The following is a 22,726-nucleotide window of genomic DNA, read 5'->3' on the forward strand; positions in this document are numbered from 1 at the left end:
TGTCACTCTTGGAGTAAACACAAGGTGAATCAAACTATCACTCCCCATGTCCTTTCTGTGATTCAAGCTGCCCTTGACCTCCTTCCTCATCTTCACTGCTTAGTATTTCTCGACCACGCCACTTTCTAACCAGAGGCGTTCTGCTTCCTATGAATGTGCCTTCCAAACTGGACTCTGGAACATTTGCAGGGATGGCTTCTCTGTCCTACATTTCTCATTATCTCCTCCATGGAGACTTCCCTGACCATGCAAAGATACAAGCGTCGAAGCCAACACTCCATCGGGACAGGACATATAAAATACAGCACTCGTCAGACCCATCCAGCCTGCTGTCTGACATCCTCTAGATGCTACATGTTCAGTAAATGCATCAGCCTGTTACATGCATACATTTGAAATGAGTACAATATTAGAGAAAGTAGAGAAGAGTAGAAAAAGAAAATAGGATCGGGGGTCTTCCTGGTCAGTAACCAGGAAGCCTAGCTCTGAGAGCGTTATGTAAGCTTATTTATTTACTAGCTGCCAGAAGTTGGGTAAAAGTTTTCTTGGTCCTTAAACACTGAATTACAATGGAATTCCAACACAGTTACACATGCCATCCCAGTTGACTGCCTAGCAGGAACTTGAAGGTCACGGTAGTAATGAATGGCCAAAGAATTAATAGGAGTAGGGCCTCCTGAGCCTTCCTTCCGGTGCCACAGCTGGGCAGAACAGTACTCTGTTCATGGCTGAAAATACATCTCAGCCTCGGCCACCACAGCTGTGCTGGGCACAGCTGCCCCTCAGACGCACTGCAGGGATGGGGGCCCGTCTAAATCACCCTGCCCTTTTCCCTCATCAGACACATTTCCTTGACAATTATTAACTGCACAACAGCCACATTTGTCTGGTGGAGACCTTTAAGCGTGGAGACAGTTTTGCCAAATGACATGGCCTTCCTTCCTCGGTCTTGCCCTCACTCCACATCCTCTTCTCCTCCTTGCTGCCAGAATGTTCCTTACCCAATTTTTCCATCCTCTCAAGGCCTGTATGATCTGCCTCACCTTCCATGCACCACCATCACCGTCTGCTATCACTCAGACACACTGAACCCCACACATCTCCCTGTATCTAGCACAGTCTTGGGCTTTGAACCTTTGTACACTGTCTCCTACTTACTGATGAGTAGAACTCCTACATTCTTTGAGTCTTTCCTCAACTATCTCTTCCCTTTATCAGACATGCTGTTAAGGTATTGCTTCTTTGGAACTGCCCTCTCTCTGTCTTTCTCTCTCCTACATCCCTTTATGGGCTGGTCAGACCTCCCCTGACAGCCTGTCTTACCTCCACCTCACATCAACACAACTACATTCTAATTGTCTTATTACTGTCCTCCTGCACTGGGAAATGGCTCCCTACATGAAAATGACATCCTACTGGAGTAGTAAGGAGGGCGGGTTAAAATCTAACCTTCTTTGGGGCGCTTGGGTGGCTCAGTCGGTTAAGCATCTGACTTTGGCTCAGGTCATGATCTTGTGGTTCATGGGTTTGAGCCCTGCATCGGGCCCTGTGCTGAAAGTTTAGAGCCTGGAGCCTGCTTTGGATTCTGTGTTGCCCTCTCTCTGCCCCTCCCCCACCTCCACTCTCTCAAAGTAAATAAACATTAAAACAGTTTTTTTTTTTAAATCTAAGCTTCTTCACTTACTAGTTTTGTGACCTTGAGCTACAGAGTTATTCTGTGATTCCGTTTCCTCATCTGTAAAATGGGTAGATTAACAACCCTTACTCAATAGGTATGTTGGAATCCTGTAATCTGATTCCTTTCAGTAACATCTTAAAGATACTACTATGTGTAAAGGGTTTACAACAGTGTCTGGCCGGCACATGACATGAGCTGATGGTGCTATTATCATGGTTTTATGGAATATTTCTCATTCGTCGATCAAGTCAGTGCCTGAAACTTAGAACTGAGAGTTAATGAGTGAATGAAGAAAGAAGTATCATGTCCTCCTCATCATTTGACTATTTTCTATTGTCACATGCTTTTGTGAAACAATTTTTAGGGTAACATTTGTCAATTTATATAAAATCAAGAGGAAAAAAGCAAGTAGACATCAACATATGTAAGCAAAAATCTTCCTCCTCTTTAATTTTTCTTCTAAGACATTGATAATGGAAATAGCAACATGTAAATTCAGTAATACCAAATTTGTTTAAAGATGATTTATAACCTATTTTATAAACAAAACAAACATGTTTTACTATGCCAATAATAAATGACCACTCAAGAGTGCCTGAATTGGATAAGGAACTGAGAAGATCACTATCCATAGAAAGTTCCATATTAACTATTTCTATTTCCTGCTACTAATTATAACTCATGATTTCCCTGCATCTCGATATATAAAACTCTCCCTTGGCTTTTAGCACTAATTTTAATCTCTTCTTCACCCATGCATTTTCTAATTTTTTTTTTTTACATTTATTGATTTTTGAGAGATAGCATGAACAGGGGAGAGGCAGAAAGAGAAAGAGACACAGAATCTGATGCAGGCTCCAGGCTCTGAGCTAGCGGTCAGCACAGAGCCCGACACGGGGCTTGAACCCACAAACCATGAGATCATGACCTGAGCCGAAGTGGGATTCTGAACCAACTGAGCCAACCAGGTGCCCCTACCCATGCAATTTCTAAAGTATTATCTTCGTTACTTAAAGAAATCAGAATGGCCAATAAAATAAGAGAAAAAGTATTAATCTTCAGAAAGAACAACACTGTTTACATAATTCTGGACTTAAAGGAGGAAATAAGTTCCAACTTAAAAGCCAAAACAGTTAAAAATTGCTCTGTTCATTGATACCCAATGAAGACCAAGTTATACACAGTTCTTGATGTTTAAAACAAAACTAACATGAATCACAGAAAGAGTCTTTCTCAACAGAGACTCCATTAGATATTTAGTCCTGTGCCCGAAGGTAGGAAGTGACAGGCTGGATTTAAGTCAACTCTAGCCTGCCACCTGTTTTTGTAAATAAAATTTTGTTAGAACACATATCACACCCATTCATTTAGGTATTGATGATGCCTGATTTTATACTTAGCAGAGGGGTGTAGTTACGGTCCATAAAGATGAGAATATTTACTCACTGCCCCTTATAAAGAAAGTCTGTTGACCCCTGTCCTAAGGCAGCCATGCATGTAATGAATTAATTTCACATCTTTATCTGTGATGCTCCAAGCGATGTACCATTCTTTGGTAAGTTGAGAAAAAAAGAATCACTCAAGGCATTCACTGTGGTCTACATTTTAGCTGAAAAAGGCAACGTTAGAGCATATTTCCTTCTTATATTTCTGAATAGGATATTCTTATTTTAAAAAAAAACACTATAATTTATCACCCAAACCAAGATATTTTGAGAGTGAAATAATGATGTCAGGGCAATTGGTGTGAATTGGCCATATGGTCACCCCAGTTCTGAAGCACTGTCCAACTGTGAGGCTGACAAGCCCAAAGAACAAACCAACAAACATAAATAGGGCTTGCTCCAAACACTGTGGCTTTTGTTTGTTTTTTTTTTTTTTTGCATTTCCTGATCCCTCCCCTCCCTGCCCTCTTACCCCCACCGTCCTTATGGATGCCAGCTCTACTTCAAACATAACACAAATGTAGAACTTACTTTTTAATTCTTTCTCCAAAAGAAGCTATTTCCTCCAAGATGTTTTGAACAGTTGAAACGATATCCTGTACCATATAGATTCTTTCAATTAACCCCTTTTTCTCGGATTCCTAGGAAACATAAAGGCAAGATTTAACTTGGTCACTCTGTTTTTATTATCCCGCTATAGAAATTACCATGCCGTGTTATAATCACGTTTATCACCCAGAGACTGACTTCCAGAGATGAATCCCATTGTCCACAACGTACATATTTATTGGCTCCAAAGAACGAATGCCCAGTCATTCAGAAACAACCATTCACCAAGTGTCTCAGTGGCTCCTTCAGTATGAGGACATGATGTGTGGAAACTCTGCAGAGCTAAGAACTACATTTTCTGTGGTAGCTGTTACTTCTGCTAGAAAACTCTGCAACTCCTTCCATTTGGCTGACCCTTATGTCCTGTCTGGCTTCACAAGGTTATCTGCCAGCTTACCTTACCCATGTCCCCTCACAGTCCTTCAGAAACATTTTTAGCAGGACACAACACGGTATGTTGGAAAGCCGGATGATGTGTTTCCTACTACTGTGGCTTCTTTGTCAAACTCTGTTGCGGTTTTCGTTGTGTTTTAAACCCACTGCAAATGATGAGCATTTCAGTCAACTTTTGGCAACTGCCTCAGAAACACAATAGGCCGCTGGAGGCAGACTACAGAGTCCCTGCTGGAGACTTCGTCCTGCACAGGTGATCCCTGTGGAGGCTGCCCAATGATTGACTGGTTTTTCTTTTATAGAATTAGAAGCAAATACAAGTTCATCTTCCTCGGTCTCCAGTTCTTCACATGAAACAGAATTCAGCCTGCTAAGAAAATTATCCTTAACTTTGATTATAGAAAATCTCAAGTGTGGGGGTGCCTGGGTGCCTCAAATCAGTTAAGCATCTGATTTCAGCTTAGGACATGGTCTCGCACTTCGAGAGTTCAAGCCCCACATCAGGCTCTGTGCTGATGGCTCAGAGCCTGGAACCCATTTTGGAATCTGTGTCTCCCTCTCTCTCTGCCCCTTCCCTCCCTCCCCAAATATGATTTCTCTCTCTCTCTCTCTCCTTCAAAAATAAATATTAAAAAAAACATTTTTAAATAATAAAAAGAAAATCTCAACTGTGTTTTACCATGTTAGGCAGCTAATGCTTACAAAATGAATTTGGAAATTCCTCACATGTTGGAGAAAAGACTATCCTCTAAACTGTGGTATTTTTATACAATTTCTTATCTTCTGATATTATAATCTAGCTTCCTGGAAACCCTAGCATGACTGGGATTCAGTGAGTATCCTCTTGGCTTTTGCCTATCAGGGTCACTGTAGCCACTATATCTAATATATAATACCTAAACCTCAAGTAAATCTAACAAAGCTTTTTTTTTTTTTGTTCTGTATCTAGACTTCTACTTGACTTAGAATTCTGCTTAAGAGCAAAACCTTCTAAATTGAAGAGACAATTTTAAGAATAACGTCTGAAGTGAAAGAAAATATCTCACTCTCCTCTTGCATTAAGTTTTCCATCAAACTGGACGCAATTTGCATGGGAAGGAGAATCCACCGCCCAGTTGGAGATTGTAGGTAAAAGCACCAATATGGAAGAAATGCCAAAAAGCACTCCCCTCTTGCACCTGTCCTGGTTTCTGAAGGTACATGACCAAAACAGACCACAGAGAGGGCAGAGGTTAGGATGCTCCGCTGTCAGCCCCTCATCGGTGAAGCGGATGGCACTGAGATGGTTTGAACATCTTACCCTCTGGGCTGAACTCCTGAATCCGAGCATTCTGTATGGAAGGGGAAGGTGGGATCATTGTGTCTTCTCAGTTCGTCCAACTTGCAAGACATTTCCCCTGCTTTTATCCCCACTTTTAATTCCTTATTTCCCTTACTCTCTAATTCTTCAAGCAGCTTGCATTAAAAATTAGATATGTTACCAGAACAACCTAATTCATGCTCAGCAATCCACAACATCAATTCATGGGCACAATGATAAAAACCCATCTCTGTCTGCTACGTAAGTATTCGTGTTTACAAAGAAGGATTTGAAAGCACCAGGGAATTTGACCCAAAGGGCAAAAGTAGCTTCCTCTTTTCAGTATATGCTTTGGGTCAAAACAATTTCATGGAAAATGACTCAAATTTCCTCGTGGTTCAACTTTGTAAAAGTGTCTTAGTTCACTTGATTGTTCTTTCCCCCCTTCCTAGAAAACACCTAAATGCTGAGATTCTGGTTGTGAACCAAGTAGAAGTTAGTAAACCAAAATAATAAATGATTTTATCACAAGGTCTTTTTACTTTTTCATGGATTTGATGTTTTAGTTTGCATATTTCATATTCAAACACAAGGCTAAAGAGTCCCACCACATCTAGGTTAAAAGGACAGTAATTTACCAATCAAATCTCTCCCCCTTTCAGAGTAAAAGTAATCAGAATGATATCATTTTTGAAACAATTATCAAGTGTCAACTTGGTTTTATCATATTGGTGGATCCACATAACCATTTCATTTTATTTTGAAAATTATAGTCCTTCAAATACTTTAAAAAGCATAGTTTGTATATTAAGACAAAAGAAATGTATTTATGTTATCAGAACATTTTTAAATGATATGTAAAGAATGATTATTTGTGCTACATATCCACATATTTAACTGGTTTCCTAGTGATATCTATTTATAATCCCAGGTCAGGGTACTTTTCAAAAGAATGTACTTTTTAATGCCATATTTTTATATATTTCATAAAATTGTTCTTAATCATCTTCAGAGTTGCACTTAGTAGTCATTAAATTGACACCTTTAATTGACTCTACTGTGGATCATAATTTTAATTACGACAATACTCTCTCCACAGGCACTGTGGTACCTTGAAATCTCACTCCAAAAAAATGTGTTACATGGAGAAAATCATTATCAATTTTAATTTTTAAATATTGAGATCTACATATATTTCAGTGCAAATATTTTCAAAGGCTACATATGAACATTATCAAACATCTTTTCAAGATAAAACTTCAAGTAAATTGTTTCAATAATTCTTCCTAATATTTAACAAAATTTATGCTGAAAAATAAATGGCTTCTCAATTTCCTTCCATTCTTGGGTAAGATATGTACTTATCCTATTAAATATCAAAAGATTTTTTTCCCACAAATTGAGATATCCCAAAGGGAAACTTCAGAACTTAAACAATGAATCACACACAGCATCTGACCTCATAGTTTACTTTGTGCTGAATACTCCTTGTTATTGAAAAAAAAAAAAAGAATGCAGTGTCTTTTTTGCCAGCTTTTTAAAAAATTCACTTCCACTCACTATAAGCTTTCAAAGATGAAGTCACTTAGCATTTAATCATCAACTATTTTAATTAAAAATTTCCAACAGATTATGACACAAATTCAACAAAAATTACAGAGATTCCTTTTTTCACAACAGTTCAATAGTTCTGGGAAATGTTTACACTGACTAAGAGCTCTTCAAAGGTTCAAGGATTTCAAAGTCGGACTGATGACCAGCAGTGAAAACAGAGTACACATTGCCATGCTGATATACATTTTTTATGTTTGACATACCTTTGTCACAAAAAAACTCTGCTGTCGTTACCCAACGCTCTGTACATATACACTATAGCTATTGTAGGGGCACCTGGGTGGCTCAGTCAGTTAAGCATCCAACTTTGGCTCAGGTCATGGTCTCATGGCTCATGAGTTTGAGCCCTGCAACAGGCTCTGTGCTGACAGCTCAGAGCCTGGAGCCTGCTTTGAATTCTGTGTCTCCCTCTCTCACTCTGCCCCTTCCCCACTCATGCTCTCTCTCTCTCTCTATCTCTCTGAAGAATAATTAAACATTAATTTTTTAAAAACTATTTATATTTTCTTCTTCCGCTCTTGCAGGAGTGGATCAAGAAGATATGGTATATATATACAATGGAGTATTACATGGCAATGAGAAAGAATGAAATCTGGCCATTTGTAGCAAAGTGGACGGACCTTGAGGGTGTCATGCTAAGCGAAGTAAGTCAGGCAGAGAAGAACAGATACCATATGTTTGCATTCATAGGTCTAACAGGAGAACAGGAGAAACCTAATGGAGGACCAAGGGGAGGGGAAGAGGGAAAGAGATTTGGGGAGAGAGAGGGACGCAAAACTTGAGAGACTATTGAATACTGAAAACAAACTGAGGGTTAAAGGAGAAGGGGAGGGGGGGAAAAGAGGTGGTGGTGATGGATGAGGGCACTTGTGGGGAAGAGCACTGGGTGTTGTATGGAAACTAATTTGACAATAAACTACTTAATAAAATAAAATAAAATCTTTAAACATGGAAAAAAATTATAAATGTGAACATTATAGCTTCTAATTCAATTGATGGAGCAGTAATCATTTATCTGTACACAATCATGGAAAATCAGGGCACTGTGACCAATCCCAAGTACATTTCTATCTCACAGATTCCCCCATTTTGTAAGATTACCATATTAGCCATGATGCTATCCCTCATCTAAGCTTGCGTTCATATTATCACTACCAAATTAAATAATCCCCAATGCTCAATGTTACAACTAAATATACCACAGCATTTCTGATGCCAGAGATTTTATCATTTGTAAAACTAACTAGTAAAAGCTTCATTTTGGTTCCATATAGTGGATACAAAAATAAAAACAATTTTAGAATGAACTTATTTGATATTCTGTTTGAGTCATTTGATGTCATCCAGAAAAGACTGCCATTATTTGACCCTGCCCAAGGTGTTTTATACATTGGTGCTACTGGAGTTAACATGTCAACAGCTAGCTTGCCGTTTTTCCCTATATGTACAATGAAACCTTGGGATGGAAAATCAATAAATGTAGAACAGTCATTTGATCTAAAAGAAAAGTCATACTCCACAGAGAGATAGTTAAACACAACTTTTCAGCGGCATGAATAAAAGCACGTTTCCAGAAATGGTCTTCTTAGAGTAACTACTGTTGAAGCCTCTTAAGCAGATTTGTAACTTATGTTTACTTATCTGTAAACTTAAGATGATAGGATCATGGCCCCAGGGGGCGACAAGAAATGTAAACACAGACCTATTTAGTTAGCATGTCACCAATGATCCTGACAAAGAGGGAATTATTACTTGACTATTTCCTTTTTTTCTTTTAGTGTTTTATTTTTGAGACAGAGAGAGACAGTAGGAGCCAGGGAGGGTCAGAGAAAGGGGGACACAGAATCCAAAGACAGGCTCCAGGCTCTGAGCTAGCCGTCAGCACAGAGCCCGACACGGGGATTGAACCCATGAACTGTGATATCATGACCTGAGCTGAAGTCAGACACCTAACCGACTGAGCCACCCAGGCGCCCCATTACATGACTATTTCCTAAATGTGTACTCTGAATTTATTATTCACTCATTAAAAAGGCTTTACCCAACAGTAGGGGGAAAAAAAGTTAAGGGTGAATTTATTCACTGGAATGAGTGAAACAAAACACTATATTAAACATGTTCAAACTGTTTTTTATTCTCTTATGCACAGAACTGTTTAATTCTGCATATATTTAACACACACTCACCCTATAATCTGTCATCTTTCCCACTAACTGCTCGGAACTGGCAGTCTGGAGGTTTTCTGGACCTTACAGATTTGACAATCATCATGCCACAATGGGCTAGTGTGCCAGGTGGCTGATTCAGGTGGAAAGTTCAGATGCTTCTCCACCTGCTTGAGAGGAGAAGGGATGAACTCATCTGAGAGCACACTGTGTTCCCAGCGATCATCCAAAGCTTTCCCTTAAAGCTAGGTTTTAGGGCGTCAGGAAAATAGACGGGTTATGCCTGGGCGTCTGTTGGATTTAACCTGGTGTCAGGGAGGTCTCTGGTCACTACACATGCAAACGGGGGGGGAAACAGTAAATGGAAAGTTTCTGGGACAAAAAAGGACCTATGGCAGAGGACTGATTCCAGTCTAGAACTTAACTCCAGAGCAAGTGTGTCTCGAAGCCCCTTAAGTGGTTAGTGGACATTTCACAAGGTAGGCATTCAACTCCCATGTGTTTTGACATTTGCTTCTGTGATGATTGCGGCTTTCTGTTCTCTTTCCTTACTGTAGGATATATAATTTGGAGATACCTTGTTCAGTTACATATTTCTACCTCTTCGTCCTTTCCAGCATTATTTTGCCCAACACTCACGCAAGTGTAGGTTAAATGATGCCTTTTGAAAATATTTCAAAAACATTTCTTTCCATTCTTGTATTTAAGAGTGGGATTCTTAACAGCGACTGTATGAACCAACCAGTGAGAAGTTAGAAGAAAAACAAGCATACCATGAAACTTACCAGCTCTACCCAGACCCGCACATTTTGTGAATTAATAAACTATGGTCAGAATGGACTGGGTTCAACTCTGTCTTGTCATCTACTAGTTTGGTGATCACGGCAAATTCCTCACCCATTCTGAATCCTGATTTTGCTATCTGGAGGAAGGGAGAGCCTAATCCTTTCCTGATTGAGTGTTTGAAGAATTAAATACCATTCTTATCCAAAGATACAGTAAAACACTTGGCACACCCTAGGTACTTCATAAACCTAAGTCCCTTCCCCTCAAGAATGCAAAGAGATAAAAGAATGAAAAAAACCTTTGGTCTAGTTGAAAGAATACTAAGGTTAATTTAAGTTTTGAAAGCAATGATCTTCCAAGACAAGTCTACTCATGTTGCCCGGCGTTGTATGAAAGATCATCTGACACTTTTATCTGCATCATGCTGGCTTTATTTACACGTCTCAGATTGAACCACGGAATGTGGTGATAACAGTTTAGCAAACACAACATTACATCTGCTGCTGCTACCAAATTGCCTGGGAAGAGTAACAGATTCATTCAGAAAGACAGAACGGCTACCGCATGTGCTTCTGTGTTTCCTTAACATTGGAGGCTTCTTATTTATAGAGGGAAATGTGTAATAAAATATAGCAGTGGCCATGAGTGTCATTAAACAAACGCATAAAATAATTGTGTCTAAACATGCACTTGACTCTTAGATCCCTACATCTGAGAAAGAATGGATTTCACTTCTAACTACAAACATAAAAAACCAGGGAGGCATTAAGTCAATTTCCATGATTTAGGGTCTCCTTTATGAGAAAGCCCCAAAATACAATATAATGGACGAGATGAGAGCAGGGAACTCTTCAGATACGGAATTCATGTTTCATAAGGTTCCTTTGTTTACTTACGCACTATATAAAAAGAGCGGCACTCATTGTAAGAAAAATGCCAACTCTGTAACATAAAAATGTACATTGTTATATAGAGATGAAAGCAAGATTGCCATTTTTTTTCACTGTGAAAAAAACAGAACAAAACAAACACCCAAGTCTTTGGCTAAGTTCTGTAAGCAGCGAATTAAGGACAAATCATGTGCTTTCTTTAAGAGCAAAACCAAAAATAAATCAGGAGGCAAAGTCATCATCCCTCTTCGAGCCTTGTTGTCTCCCCCACGTCTCCAATGACTACAGCCCTGTAGGTACAATAAACTAGCTTTGAGCCTCTGGGAGAGAATTCACGCCACCAAAATGAATTTACAACTCAGAATTAATTATATAATCAGCATGTTACGTTAAATTTCTCCCACATGTTCTGATGTGGGGGGAAAAAAATCCTCATTTCTCTATTAATTACCTAAGCCAAACCAGGAAGATAGTCCTGAAAATTGACCATGTCAGAAAAAAAATCTTTTTGACATGCTTAAAAATGGAGTAGTATTTGTCACCGGATGGGAAGCATTCCCAAAAGTGATCAACGCAAAATTCTGTCTCAAGATCTTTCCAATCATTTCAGCCGTCTAGTGCAAAGACACAAAACTATAACTTTAGACTTTCCATGGGAGTATGTTTGGTCTGTCTTATCCTATGGAATATTAAAAGCCTATAATGTGAAAGCTTGAAGAATTATAAACACCAGAAATAGACTGAGTGGCATTTAGCATGAAAAAAAAACCCCTCAGCATCTGTCATAATAAAGAATAAGAAGCAATATTTCTGATACATGAGATTAAAAATTGTTCTTTGGGAAGCCTGCTTACTGCACTGGGAACTGGCTTTAGGACTTCTTCCCATGAATGTGTGTGTACACACATGTGAACAAACGCATGTGAACAGGCACATTCACCCAGTCAACTCTATGGTCTATGATATTTAAATGGAGAGAAAATTCTGCACTTTTCCAGGGAAGCACTTTCTTCTCAAGTTTACTTTTGCTTTGGAAAATGAATATAAAACAGACTGGATTTTACATCACTGTCATTTCTAAGTGGGTTTAGACTGCTCTATCTGTTCATTACACAAAGCTCTTCCACACTGACTGGCATTTACCAACACGTTTCTTTGGCTTGTGAAAAGAACCTCATCTGGTATTGCATGGAAGGGCTGAGAAAGTAAAAGGATGAACAACATCAAGAGGAAGATGTTGATAAAACACAAATGGAAAGTTGGAAATAGTCTAAAGTAACGATTTGGAATTTGGGGCTCAGGAAAACTGATTTGATGAAGTTTCTCCATGCCAACAGACAGATGCTACAAATTCTACCCCAAGGCAAATGGGGCTAGTGGTTTCCTAGAGGGGCTGGAGCCATCTTCTGTACCTACTGTGGGTAAACATACAATGTGGCAGTTGTTGATTTTGCTGTGTGGGTCCCTTTGTTTTCTTTGAGGTGAAGAATGGGGTGGGCGGAAGATAGAACACTAATGCAACTGAGCAACACAAGTGTTCTTCATGACCCTAAGGTTCTACTCCAACATCACCTGTTTTAGCCTTTCCTGAGTCTTCCACATGCCTCCTCTTCACTGCCCAACATAGGGGACCAACGTTAATGAAAGTAGCCATCACACTATACTCTGGTTATTTACTTAGAGTGCCATATTTATAGTTGCTATCTTTGTACTGATAGGGGCTCAACATGGGAGAAAACACTCCATAAATGTGAAACAATGCAGAAAAATGAACCAATAGATTAATGACTGGTTTCCTTCATGACAATGTGGCATGGTCAAAAATAAATCTGATTTAGGTCAGAAGAACTGGATTTGTGTTGCTATCCTATCTGGTTAAAATTTCTCTTGATTTGTAGATGGGGGAATGAATACCAAATTTAATGGTTTGAGTACTGAATGAGCTCAAGTGTATAAAAACAGTCTGCAAGTTGTAAACACTCTATTAATATTATCTTTTTAAGTTTATTTATTTATTTTGAGAGAGAGAGAGACAGCACATGAGTGTACATGAATCAGGGGAGGGGCAGAGAGAGAGAGAGAGAGACAGCATCCCAAGTAGGCTTCTGGCTATCAGCACAGAGCCGGGTGCAGGGTTTGATCTCACAAACCATAAGATCATACCTGAGTTGAAATCAAGAGTTGGACACTTAACTGACTGAGCCACCCAGGCGCCCCTATTAATATTTTTATAAATATAATTATTCAGCTAATACTCAAAATAACCTTGTTTTAAATTATTACTTTGATGTCATTTCTTACTTACTTTAAATTATTACTTTTCCTTTAAGGAAAAGAGAGGTATATTCACCTTCCTATGAAGTATCTTGTAAACTCACTGGATAGTCTGGAATTAGGGCAAACCACAAAAACGGAGGGTGTTTCATTAGGAAAGACAAGAGAAACAGCTACTATCTTCAGAAAAACAATGACTCGTGGACAACGGATAGGCAATGTCCAATGTACTCTAATTAGCATGATGTAATAAGTTTAGGCAATGAGAAATTAAATATCTAGACCCAGTAGTCTATAAAACCAGAGTCTCTGACTTTCTTCCATTAGACAGAGCACATAAGGAAATAGACAACCCACCTAATTTGTAGTCTATGTATTTCACAATACTGCGAATAATATACCAAGTATAATCCTTGTGGTAGAAATCACAAAGAAAACACACCAGCTCTAGGAATATTTGTGACCCTGATCATGGTGTGATGAGTAATGCTTCAAAAGGTCAGATTAATAACATTTCTGGACGACTTCAAAAGGTAATGAAGCACGCGGGTTTGATTTTTCAAAGAAAAATTTGAGCAAGTCAGTGGATCAGAGAAAAGACTGCCAGAAATAGGGAAGCCTATCCTTTCTCATTCAAAACATGTGTAAAATGATCATTAAGAATTGGCTGGAATCCATTTTAATATTAAAGTCTTGAAAGTAAGATGGTTGGGTAGAAATGGTAGCAATTAAATCACTTCATCACTAAAAATCACATTAAATCAAATTAAAAGGAGTTAATATAGAGCAACCATTTACTTTATTTCCCTGAAAATCATCCTTAAACAGGTCCTCCACAATGTGCCCTGTATATAAATCACAAGTGCCCTGAAAGTGTATGTATGTGTGTGTATTAAACTATTGCTAACCTTTCAAAGATACTGTCTGACTTTGGATTTTCTTAAAAATACCATACTTTATCTTTTCAAAGTACCACTGCTATGTCACTGGGATAAAAAAAAAGAAATCACTAATCAAACTAATCTGCTGTGTTTGGAGCATTCTTAAGAAAGTGCAGAGGAATCCCAAGCAAAACTACTCTCTCTGTGAGATTGTAAAAAAAACTTCCTCCAAGCACATTGGTCGGTCTCCCTTTTGGGAAGTACGACAGTTGAGACGCGATAGATCATTGTTTTCTCTCTAGAAACAGAAGGAACGAGGCATAGTGTACATGGCCCACTCATCCGGGATTATGCACGTTCAACTACAGAAAGAACTCTCTCGAAACACATATGCCACGTGCTTGTCTCCCCAAGAAGGTTCGGCCTGGGATGAGTGGCCTAATCAGCTCGGAGAATGGAAACCATGTTAAATACCGAAACTGATGGTTTAATATGGACTTAAATTTTATTTATTTATTTTTCTTATTTATTTATTTCTGGGAGACAGAGAGAGAGAGAGACAGCGTGAGCAGGGGAGGGGCAGAGAAAGAAGGAGACACAGAATCTGAAGCAGGCTCCAGGCTCTGAGCTGTCAGCACAGAGTCCAACATGGGACTCGAACCCACGAACCACAAGATCATGACCTGAGCCAAAGCCGGATGCTTAACCGACTGAGCCACCCAGGTGCCCCAAAATATGCACTTAAGTTTTAATGATGATATCCTAATTTGTGAAAAGAAGATAGAGATATAATATTCAATTTGCATCCTTTCAGGTTAAAATGGCCTGCAACCCATCCACAAACATGGATTAGATGTTTATTTTTTTAATCTTTTAATTTAACTTTTAAATTTTTTTTGAGAGAAAGGGAGAGAGAAAGAGAATGTGAGCAGGTGAGAGGCGCAGAGGGAGAGCGATCCCCAAGCAGGCTCAATGCTCACTGTGGAGTCCAATATGGAGCTCAATTCCATGACCCTGGGATCATGACCTGAGCCAAAATCCAAAGTCGGAAACTCAACTGACTAACCACCCAGGCGCCACTGTAGATGTTCCTTTTCTTTCTTTCTTTTCTTTTTGAGGAAAGTTTTAATGTTTATTTATTTTTGAGAGAGAGACAGAGACAGAGACAGAGAGAGAGCATAAGCAGGGGAGGTCCGGACAGAGTGGGAGACACAGAAGCTGAAGCAGGCTCCAGGCTCTAAGCTGTCAGCACAGAACCCAGTACAGGGCTCGAACTCATGAGCTCTGAGATCATGACTCCAGCTAAAGCTGGACACTTAACCGACTAAGCCACCCAGGTGCCCCTAGATGTTTATTTTCTTAAAGAAAAACATCCAGACCTGTTTTTCACTCATAACTGACCCAGAATGGTGACTCCCCCCACCTCCACACACTGTAAGACAATTGTTCATTCATTAACAATCTAAAAACAAATCATTCAAGTCCTATTTCTGATGGCCAAGTTAAAAGCACACCAGCTCACAGTGCAGAAATCACAGTGCAATTTCTTTATCATACCAACAGGCAGGGCTTTTTTTTTTATTATTATTCTTACATGCCCTTATGATTTCTTCTTGCTGATATTAATAGTAAATGCTGAGATAGTCTATGTAGGCATTTGTTGGGCTGGAAAAAAAGAAAGAAAGTCTAATGCAAGTATTTATACCTACTGCAATGAAAACAAGATATTATTGCTTTGTGTGACCTTTCCTAAGTATGGGATACAGCATTTTACACAATAGTTTCTTGGTTTGTGCTTCAATTACTGACCTTTACTGTGCAGAAAATTAATGCAATTTTCATTGTAATCCATCCGTACAAATAAGGTTCACATAGAAGAATTCCACACATGGAATCTAATAGAAATCGGAAATGTCACTTGATTGCTGTTGGCTGAACTTAGCCATTATCTGTTTGTTCAAGGGTCCCCAGTAAACTATACTTGTAACGAGCAATTTCTCCCATGGGCCATCAGGAATCAGAGAGAAAGATTTCCTCTCTTCCACGTTTTAGTCTGTACCTTTAGTTTCCTAAAAGCCAAGAAACTAGTTACCTGAAGAAGGCTCTATGTTATTTCTGAAAGTCTACACACACATACACACACAAAAGGGAGGCAAAATTGTGCAGTCACATTTGGCTTCTAATTCAGATCACAACCATGGACTTCTGACAATGAGAAAGAGCAAGAGGCTACAGTGATGTCATTTTACAACAATCCCCCTTCCAGACAATAAAAGGATGACAGACCCCAGACCACGTCCTGGTCTGTGCATCAGAGACAGGCAGAAGACAGGAATGTGTCCATCTCCTGAGGAAACTTGGCCGAGGGGCCCTGATGTGCTTTCATCTTCCACAGTCCCTTGTGATGGTATTTGGTGGGAAGGGGCACTGGCAATTAAGGAGCGTCACTTCCAAGATGGATAGTTTGGATAGCAAGGAGGTTCCTCTGTTCTTCTGGTTTGGAAGGAAACGGCTGTGTGTTTATAATTTGTAAACAGCTCATCGCTCACTGGGTGTGTTACAGTTCCCAGAAGCCTGGTCTGTCACATCTAACATGCAACAGAAGCCAGAAGGGCTCTGTGGGTAAGCCCTTCGAAACAGCACACCATGGAGGGCAGTAGCCCCGTGCCTGTGTGTGCAGGTCTCTGACGAGCACATCTTGTGTGTGGAGGCTTCTGTGTGCAAAGAAATGATGGACTGTCCTATATATGTGGATGACGTGGGCTCCAGAAGTCTTAAAGTTGAAAATCCCTCTATCCTTTATAAATCTCATAGGAAAGTGTGAGTGGAAAGATACTGATAAGGACTGCAAAGTTTGCCAGTCTGCCTAACAGGTGAAGGGTTGTGTTAAGCAGAAAGAGGCATACCTAGACATCAAAATTTCATTTTAGACTTATTCTTCTGGATGATTTCATCGACATATAAAATTGAGGAAGCCAACACACAGGGCCCTGCTGTGGCTCTTAAAAGGTCCTATGAAAATACCACAATCAAAGCATCTCAAGGACAGTGTCGCCCTGAAGGCAATGAGGAATGCCCAAGGCCAATGCCCTCTGCGTGGATTGGGTTTGGTCCATCTGCATGGGGAGGTCCATGCTTGGACAAATGCAAGAACTCCAAGGCTTGTCCATGTAGATGCAATGGTTCCGACCTACTTGTCCTTGTCTAGAAAGGCCCAAGGCACTGGCCAACTGGTTCCACCTCCAGACTCCCAGACCCCCCAGACCATCTTTGAGGCACCTCAGTAGAAGGTACCACTGGTCTAGACACCACGGACATTAGAGGTTGCCTGCCTGTTTACTGAACCCCACTTTCTCATTCCCTGCCTTCTTGTTGGATGGTCTGTTTTATCAGATGGGCCACAGACACGTGGTCACAACTACCTCTAAAGGAGCACATCACAGAGGAGAGCACTCGTAGGGAAAAGCACTGGGTGTAATATGGAAACCAACTTGACAATAAACTATACATTTAAAAAAATTATATTCTACCCTCAAAAAAAAAAAAAAGAGCAGATGACTCGCTTCTCTAAGGAGGGCTCATTTGAGCAGACAGAGACACAGCGAAGGAAATCTTCCCTACTTCCAAGCCTTGGTACATCAAATCGAGAACTCTGCTTGTGAAGCATTAAAAGAATTTCATTAGCACTTGTGCTTATTTCAGTGAAACATCCCATCACCGGACATGTTTGCCTGGCCACAACTTTTTCACGCTCTAAGAGTCACACCGCTCGGAAGCAACACGCATGGATTTGTCAAGAAGAAAGTTGCGTCTGCGTGACCTTGTTCTGTTGAGAGTCAATTCCATTTAAAAATTATTAGAGTGTATTTTATTATTTTGCTATTAATGAGCATTTTAGCACAACAAATACGATGTGCTCTGTAATCCGTCCAAGTTGTTTCAAATGGGCAAAACCATCTGGCTTGCCCAATTAATTTTAAGGCTGTTTGTGTCATGGAGCCAGTGTTTTCTAATTCGTTGCTATTTTCTGGGCATTTTATACTGCACACTTAACGCTTACGATTCCCCCTCGTGCCCCTCTTCCCCCTCCGGCCTGCCTCCCAGGCACTGCCTTCATGAACCCCATGTACTCCCAGGTTCTTGGGGGCTGGAAGTCCATTAGGCTGGTAGCATCTCATTTGGCATTTCACTTTTTTTTTTTTATTATATTCCAGAAGGTTTGTCTGAAAGCGTAATGACAACAAAAGCAGCAGATTTGAGAGATTCTCCCAGGAGAAGGAAAAGGACAGATGTACACAGACATGTAGCTGAAAACTCTGCCAGCAGCAGCTGGGAAAGTGACAGGCACTGGAGTGGGTGACCGCCCCACGGAGCTCAGACAGGAGGCTGAAGGAACAGCAAATTCACTTGCTGTCCTTTGGACTTCCTCGACTACCTCGTCTGTACCTTTCACACACCGAAGGAAGGCTCACCTTCGCTCACGTCAAATGACAAGCCTCCTTTAGGGACGCTCCATGTAGTATTTCAGTGACCCTTTATATTTGATCTTTTTTAATCCTTGCTTAATAAGATCTTAAAAAGTGATATCCCTTGGAAATTACAAAAACATTACTATACCTGACACCCACGCTACCAACAAAGAAAACAAAATAGGGTTTGACTCAACCAGGTCAAACGTTATCTGTGGACGACATTCACAGTCCCTTTCGTGAACTTTCCTGAGCACACCCACCTTGTCATCGTCACACTCCTCTTCGTCTACGTCTGTGCTCTCCTGAAAAGGGGAAACCGCAATTTGTTAATATAACATCGGCTGAAATGACCAAATGCAAATTAAAGCCGTGCGCACTTTTCGAGGTTTTCTACATAATTGAAGCACTGGTGTTTTTTTTTTTTTGAAATACATTATAACCTCTTAGAAAATAATGCTTTGAAAGTTCAGGGACACTGTGGCAAGCCTATAAAACAGTATGCATAATCTACATAAAACTTAACTATAAATAAAGCTATTAGGCGAGTGCCCTTTGAAGGCATCCAGCTTTAAAAATGCATTGCCAGGCTGTACTTTCTGTAAACAGTTTGTTCTTCTTCTGACAAATGAGCCAACTGCTATGTTAAGGCTGAGAGCACCGTCCTCGGTGTGTGCTAGGCTCATTGTTGTAATGACTGCGCTTTTCCTTTGGGGCCATTACTGAAACATTAGACAGTAGGAAATGCATTAGGCTAAATATAATCAATCTCAAGAACAAGTTACAGGTTTCTGTGCATTATTATTGTTTTCCTTGGGATTCAGGGAGGAAGCAGGGGCAGGTGAGGGGAGGAAACCTGGGCTCCGATGGGGACTCACAGGCACCTGGTTTTAGTCTGGGGGGTGCCAAAGCACCAGGTGCTGGGAATACGCTTGTTCAGATTGGCTTCGAGATCTTGGCTTGGGGCGCCTGGGTGGCTCAGTTGGTTAAGAGTCCAACTCTTGATTTCGGCTCAGGTCATGATCTCATGGTTCTTGACTTTGAGCCTCACATTGGGTTCTGCACTGATGGTGTGGAGCTTGCTTCGGATTCTCTCTCCTCTCTCTCTCTCTCTTTCTCTCTGCCCCTGCACTCTCTCTCTCACTCTCACTCTCACTCTCACTCTCAAAACAGACTTTTAAAAACTCCTGGCTATTTAAGAGACAAGTGTCAACCCTAAAACCGCAATATTTAAAAGCCGACACATGTTGGCACACAACCAATGGGTTTGGTAGCTCAGACAAACCAGGTGTGGTTTTGAGCGGGAACATTTAGCTTTCTGCTTAACCACCTTGCAAAGGTCAGGCACGCTGCTCCAATGCCATTGTTCCAGTAGTAAACAGAATTGTCAATATCACATTCCTAAAAAAAAGTGACTCTGAAATATCCAGAGAGTACTCTGCTCTCCTCCATAAACGCACGGAGTCGTCACTGGGCTATTTCTCCAGGGCTGGTACTGCACTACCCCCCAGAATGCCCACGACCTTCCGCCAGCCTTGTGTGTGACGCCCCACAGGTGCTGGAGATCTCACGTAGTCACCATTGGGGGCACCCCTTTTGTGAAAGCATATGGGTAAAAACACATGCAGTAAAAACACGTTGTGAGAGGAAAAACATTGTAATTAGGAGTTAGATGTCTTCAGTTTGGGACAAAGTCTTCAGCTGAAGACACTGTTCCAGCACTTTCTGTTTTATGACCTTGAACAAATCCCTTGGCCACTCTGGGGCTTAGTTTCATCAAGCATAAAATGAAAATAGTAATTCATGCCTCCTTCATAGTTACGTTATCAAGATTAAAGTAGGTAACAAATTTGGGGTGCCTGGGTGGTTCAGTTGGTTAGGCGTCCAACTCTTGACTTCCGCTCAGGTCATGATCTCACATTTTGTGAGACTGAGACCCACTTTGGGCTCCGTGGAACAGGCTTGGATTCTCTCACTTCCTCTCTCTGTCTTCTCCTTTTCAGCTCACACACGTGTACTCTCTCTCTCAAAATAAATAAGCTTAAAAAAATAGGTAAGAAATTTGAAAATGTTCTATAAATCAAAAAGATTTTACATACACACATTTATATGCACGTGCACTTACATATACTAATATACCCATATGTATGCATATAGACAACTACAAATGCATACATGTTTGCACACACACGTGCTATAAAAACACACACATCATATATATGGCTGGAAAATAAAATATGATCAGAAATTGTAAAAATGTTCATTGATAGCACTTTTTACTAAAGATGTTTCTCTGAAAATTCCCTTCATCTGTATCTCTGTGAAACTTAGTCCTTAAGCAATCCTATACTTTAAAGCTATTTATTTATTAGTTCATTCTAGCATCTTTAGGCCCCTTACTATTGATATGTGTCCGTGGCTACTGCATTAAGCAATAAAATATCAAACAGAATAGAATTTTGAATTTTCTTGATGTTTTTGCTCCCTGCCCACTCAGTTTCTCTACTTCCCTTCTATCCCAAGTAGCAAAACATCTATTTAATACCCATTATTGGAGATGAACTATGGAGTGAAGGAGGAGGGGAAGGCGGGGAGGGGGGATGGTCATGGTGGGGGGCACTTGTGGGGAGAAGCACTGGGTGTTATATGGAAACTAATTTGACAATAAACTGTTATAAAAAAATAAAAATAAAAAATAAAAAATAATAGCATTGTAAGGAAAAATGGGTGAAGATAGCTTTTGAATTTTGAAAAATCCAATGTGAAGGTATTTTGTTATCATGTCTCAGAATCTTAAGATTTCTGTTTATTTTTTTAATTTTTATTTATTTTTGAGAGAGAGAAAGAGAGAGACAGAGTACAGCAGGGGAGGGGCAGAGAGAGGGAGGGAGATGCAGAATCTGAACCAGGCTCCAGGCTCTGAGCTGTCAGCACAGAGTCTGACACAGGGCTTGAACCCATGAATTGTGAGATCATGACCTAAGCCTGTTGGATCCTTAAATGACTGAGCCATCCAGGCATCCTTCTTAGATTTCTGTTTTTAAAATTTGGTTCTTGAATCTGGAAGTCCAAGTTAATACCATAAAGTCTATAAATATAAGTTCCTGCTAAGCCAGAGCAAGAAAGGAATCTCTGGGCTGGGGAAACGGAGTCAGAGAATAAGTATGGCAAGTAGATGCCAGGGTAGGTCTCTGAGAAGAGGCCTTGGTGGCGCTTCCTTCAACACCATGGGCAGCTTGAGATTTATAAGACTGGGGCACCCCAAAACAGAGGTGCTCATGGTCCCCCACCCTCTGATTTCCCTGGCAGTTGGTAAAGCTCCGAGGGCTTCAGCCAGAGGCAGAAATTGCAAAGGACGCTTGGGTGGAAAGGCCTGAATTAGCCTCCCAAATGTTGTCTGTGCCTTGTAGGAGTTCCAGAAGATGCCAAAGGCATTTTTCCCCCAGTGGATGGGACAGTTATTCACAGTAACTTGTAATTAACCAGATGGGCACACATTGAAATATGCTGCCGGCTTGGTAACGATGACTGAGCACCAGAGGGCTCTCCTCAAGCTAAGAACGTAGGTCAAGACTCAAGACCATAACCTAGAAGGAATGCTCCAGGGTTACAGCCAATAAATGTCTTCCGCGATAACATAAATGTGGTGCAAAGTTGCTCCTCCCCTCGCAGATGGAGAGGACGTGGGCCATGATTTGGTGGTGGTGCGTTGGCTGTTCACACAATTTTCTCTAGTCAAATGTCGCAATCCCTGGAATGTCTGCTCACCTGGCCGTCCTGGATGCTGTTGGTCTTCCCTTTTGTGAGGATGATGAAGTTGTAGATGAAGAGGAGTAACAAGGCCAAGGGGACCATGTACAGTTCGAAATTCCAGACCGTGACCAAAAATACCTGATAGGAGGACAAGACAAAATCGCTGCTTGAAAAGTCAGTCTGGGAGTAATTTTGACATCCTTCTCATTGACTTATGGACATTAAATCCAGGACACTGTCTACAGTAGCTTGTATGAATGTTTATAGACAGAGTCTCTCTGTCTCTCTGTCTCTCTCTCTCTCTCTCTCTCACACACACATACATACACACACACACACACACACACACACACACACAATTTAACACAATTTTAAAACCGGAAGTAAATTGAGGAAAATACAGAAATGAGTTGGCCAGTTTCTCTCTGAAATGGACAATACAGTAGCCTGGAAATCCCATTACCCTATC

At 40.5% G+C, this 22,726-nt stretch overlaps 1 protein-coding gene across 6 annotated transcripts in view; it reads right to left on the bottom strand.

Annotated features, from left to right (window-relative positions):
* Window positions 1-22,726, bottom strand: part of MCTP2 (multiple C2 and transmembrane domain containing 2) — a 244,352-nt gene that overhangs the window by 14,734 nt on the left and 206,892 nt on the right. For 5 of the 6 annotated variants that reach the window (XM_029952127.1, XM_029952125.1, XM_029952126.1 and 2 more), the window contains 3 exons: window positions 22,273-22,395; window positions 18,768-18,809; window positions 3,655-3,764 (listed from right to left, as the gene is read on the bottom strand). In XM_029952127.1, the coding sequence (XP_029807987.1) occupies window positions 3,655-3,764; window positions 18,768-18,809; window positions 22,273-22,395 (275 nt within the window). Of the gene's footprint in view, window positions 1-3,654; window positions 3,765-15,844; window positions 15,931-18,767; window positions 18,810-22,272; window positions 22,396-22,726 lie in introns of those variants that run through there. The other variant, XM_029952128.1, reaches the window with a different exon arrangement.

Source organism: Suricata suricatta, chromosome 9 (genome assembly GCF_006229205.1).
Source record: "Suricata suricatta isolate VVHF042 chromosome 9, meerkat_22Aug2017_6uvM2_HiC, whole genome shotgun sequence".
NCBI classification, from domain to species: domain Eukaryota; kingdom Metazoa; phylum Chordata; class Mammalia; order Carnivora; family Herpestidae; genus Suricata; species Suricata suricatta.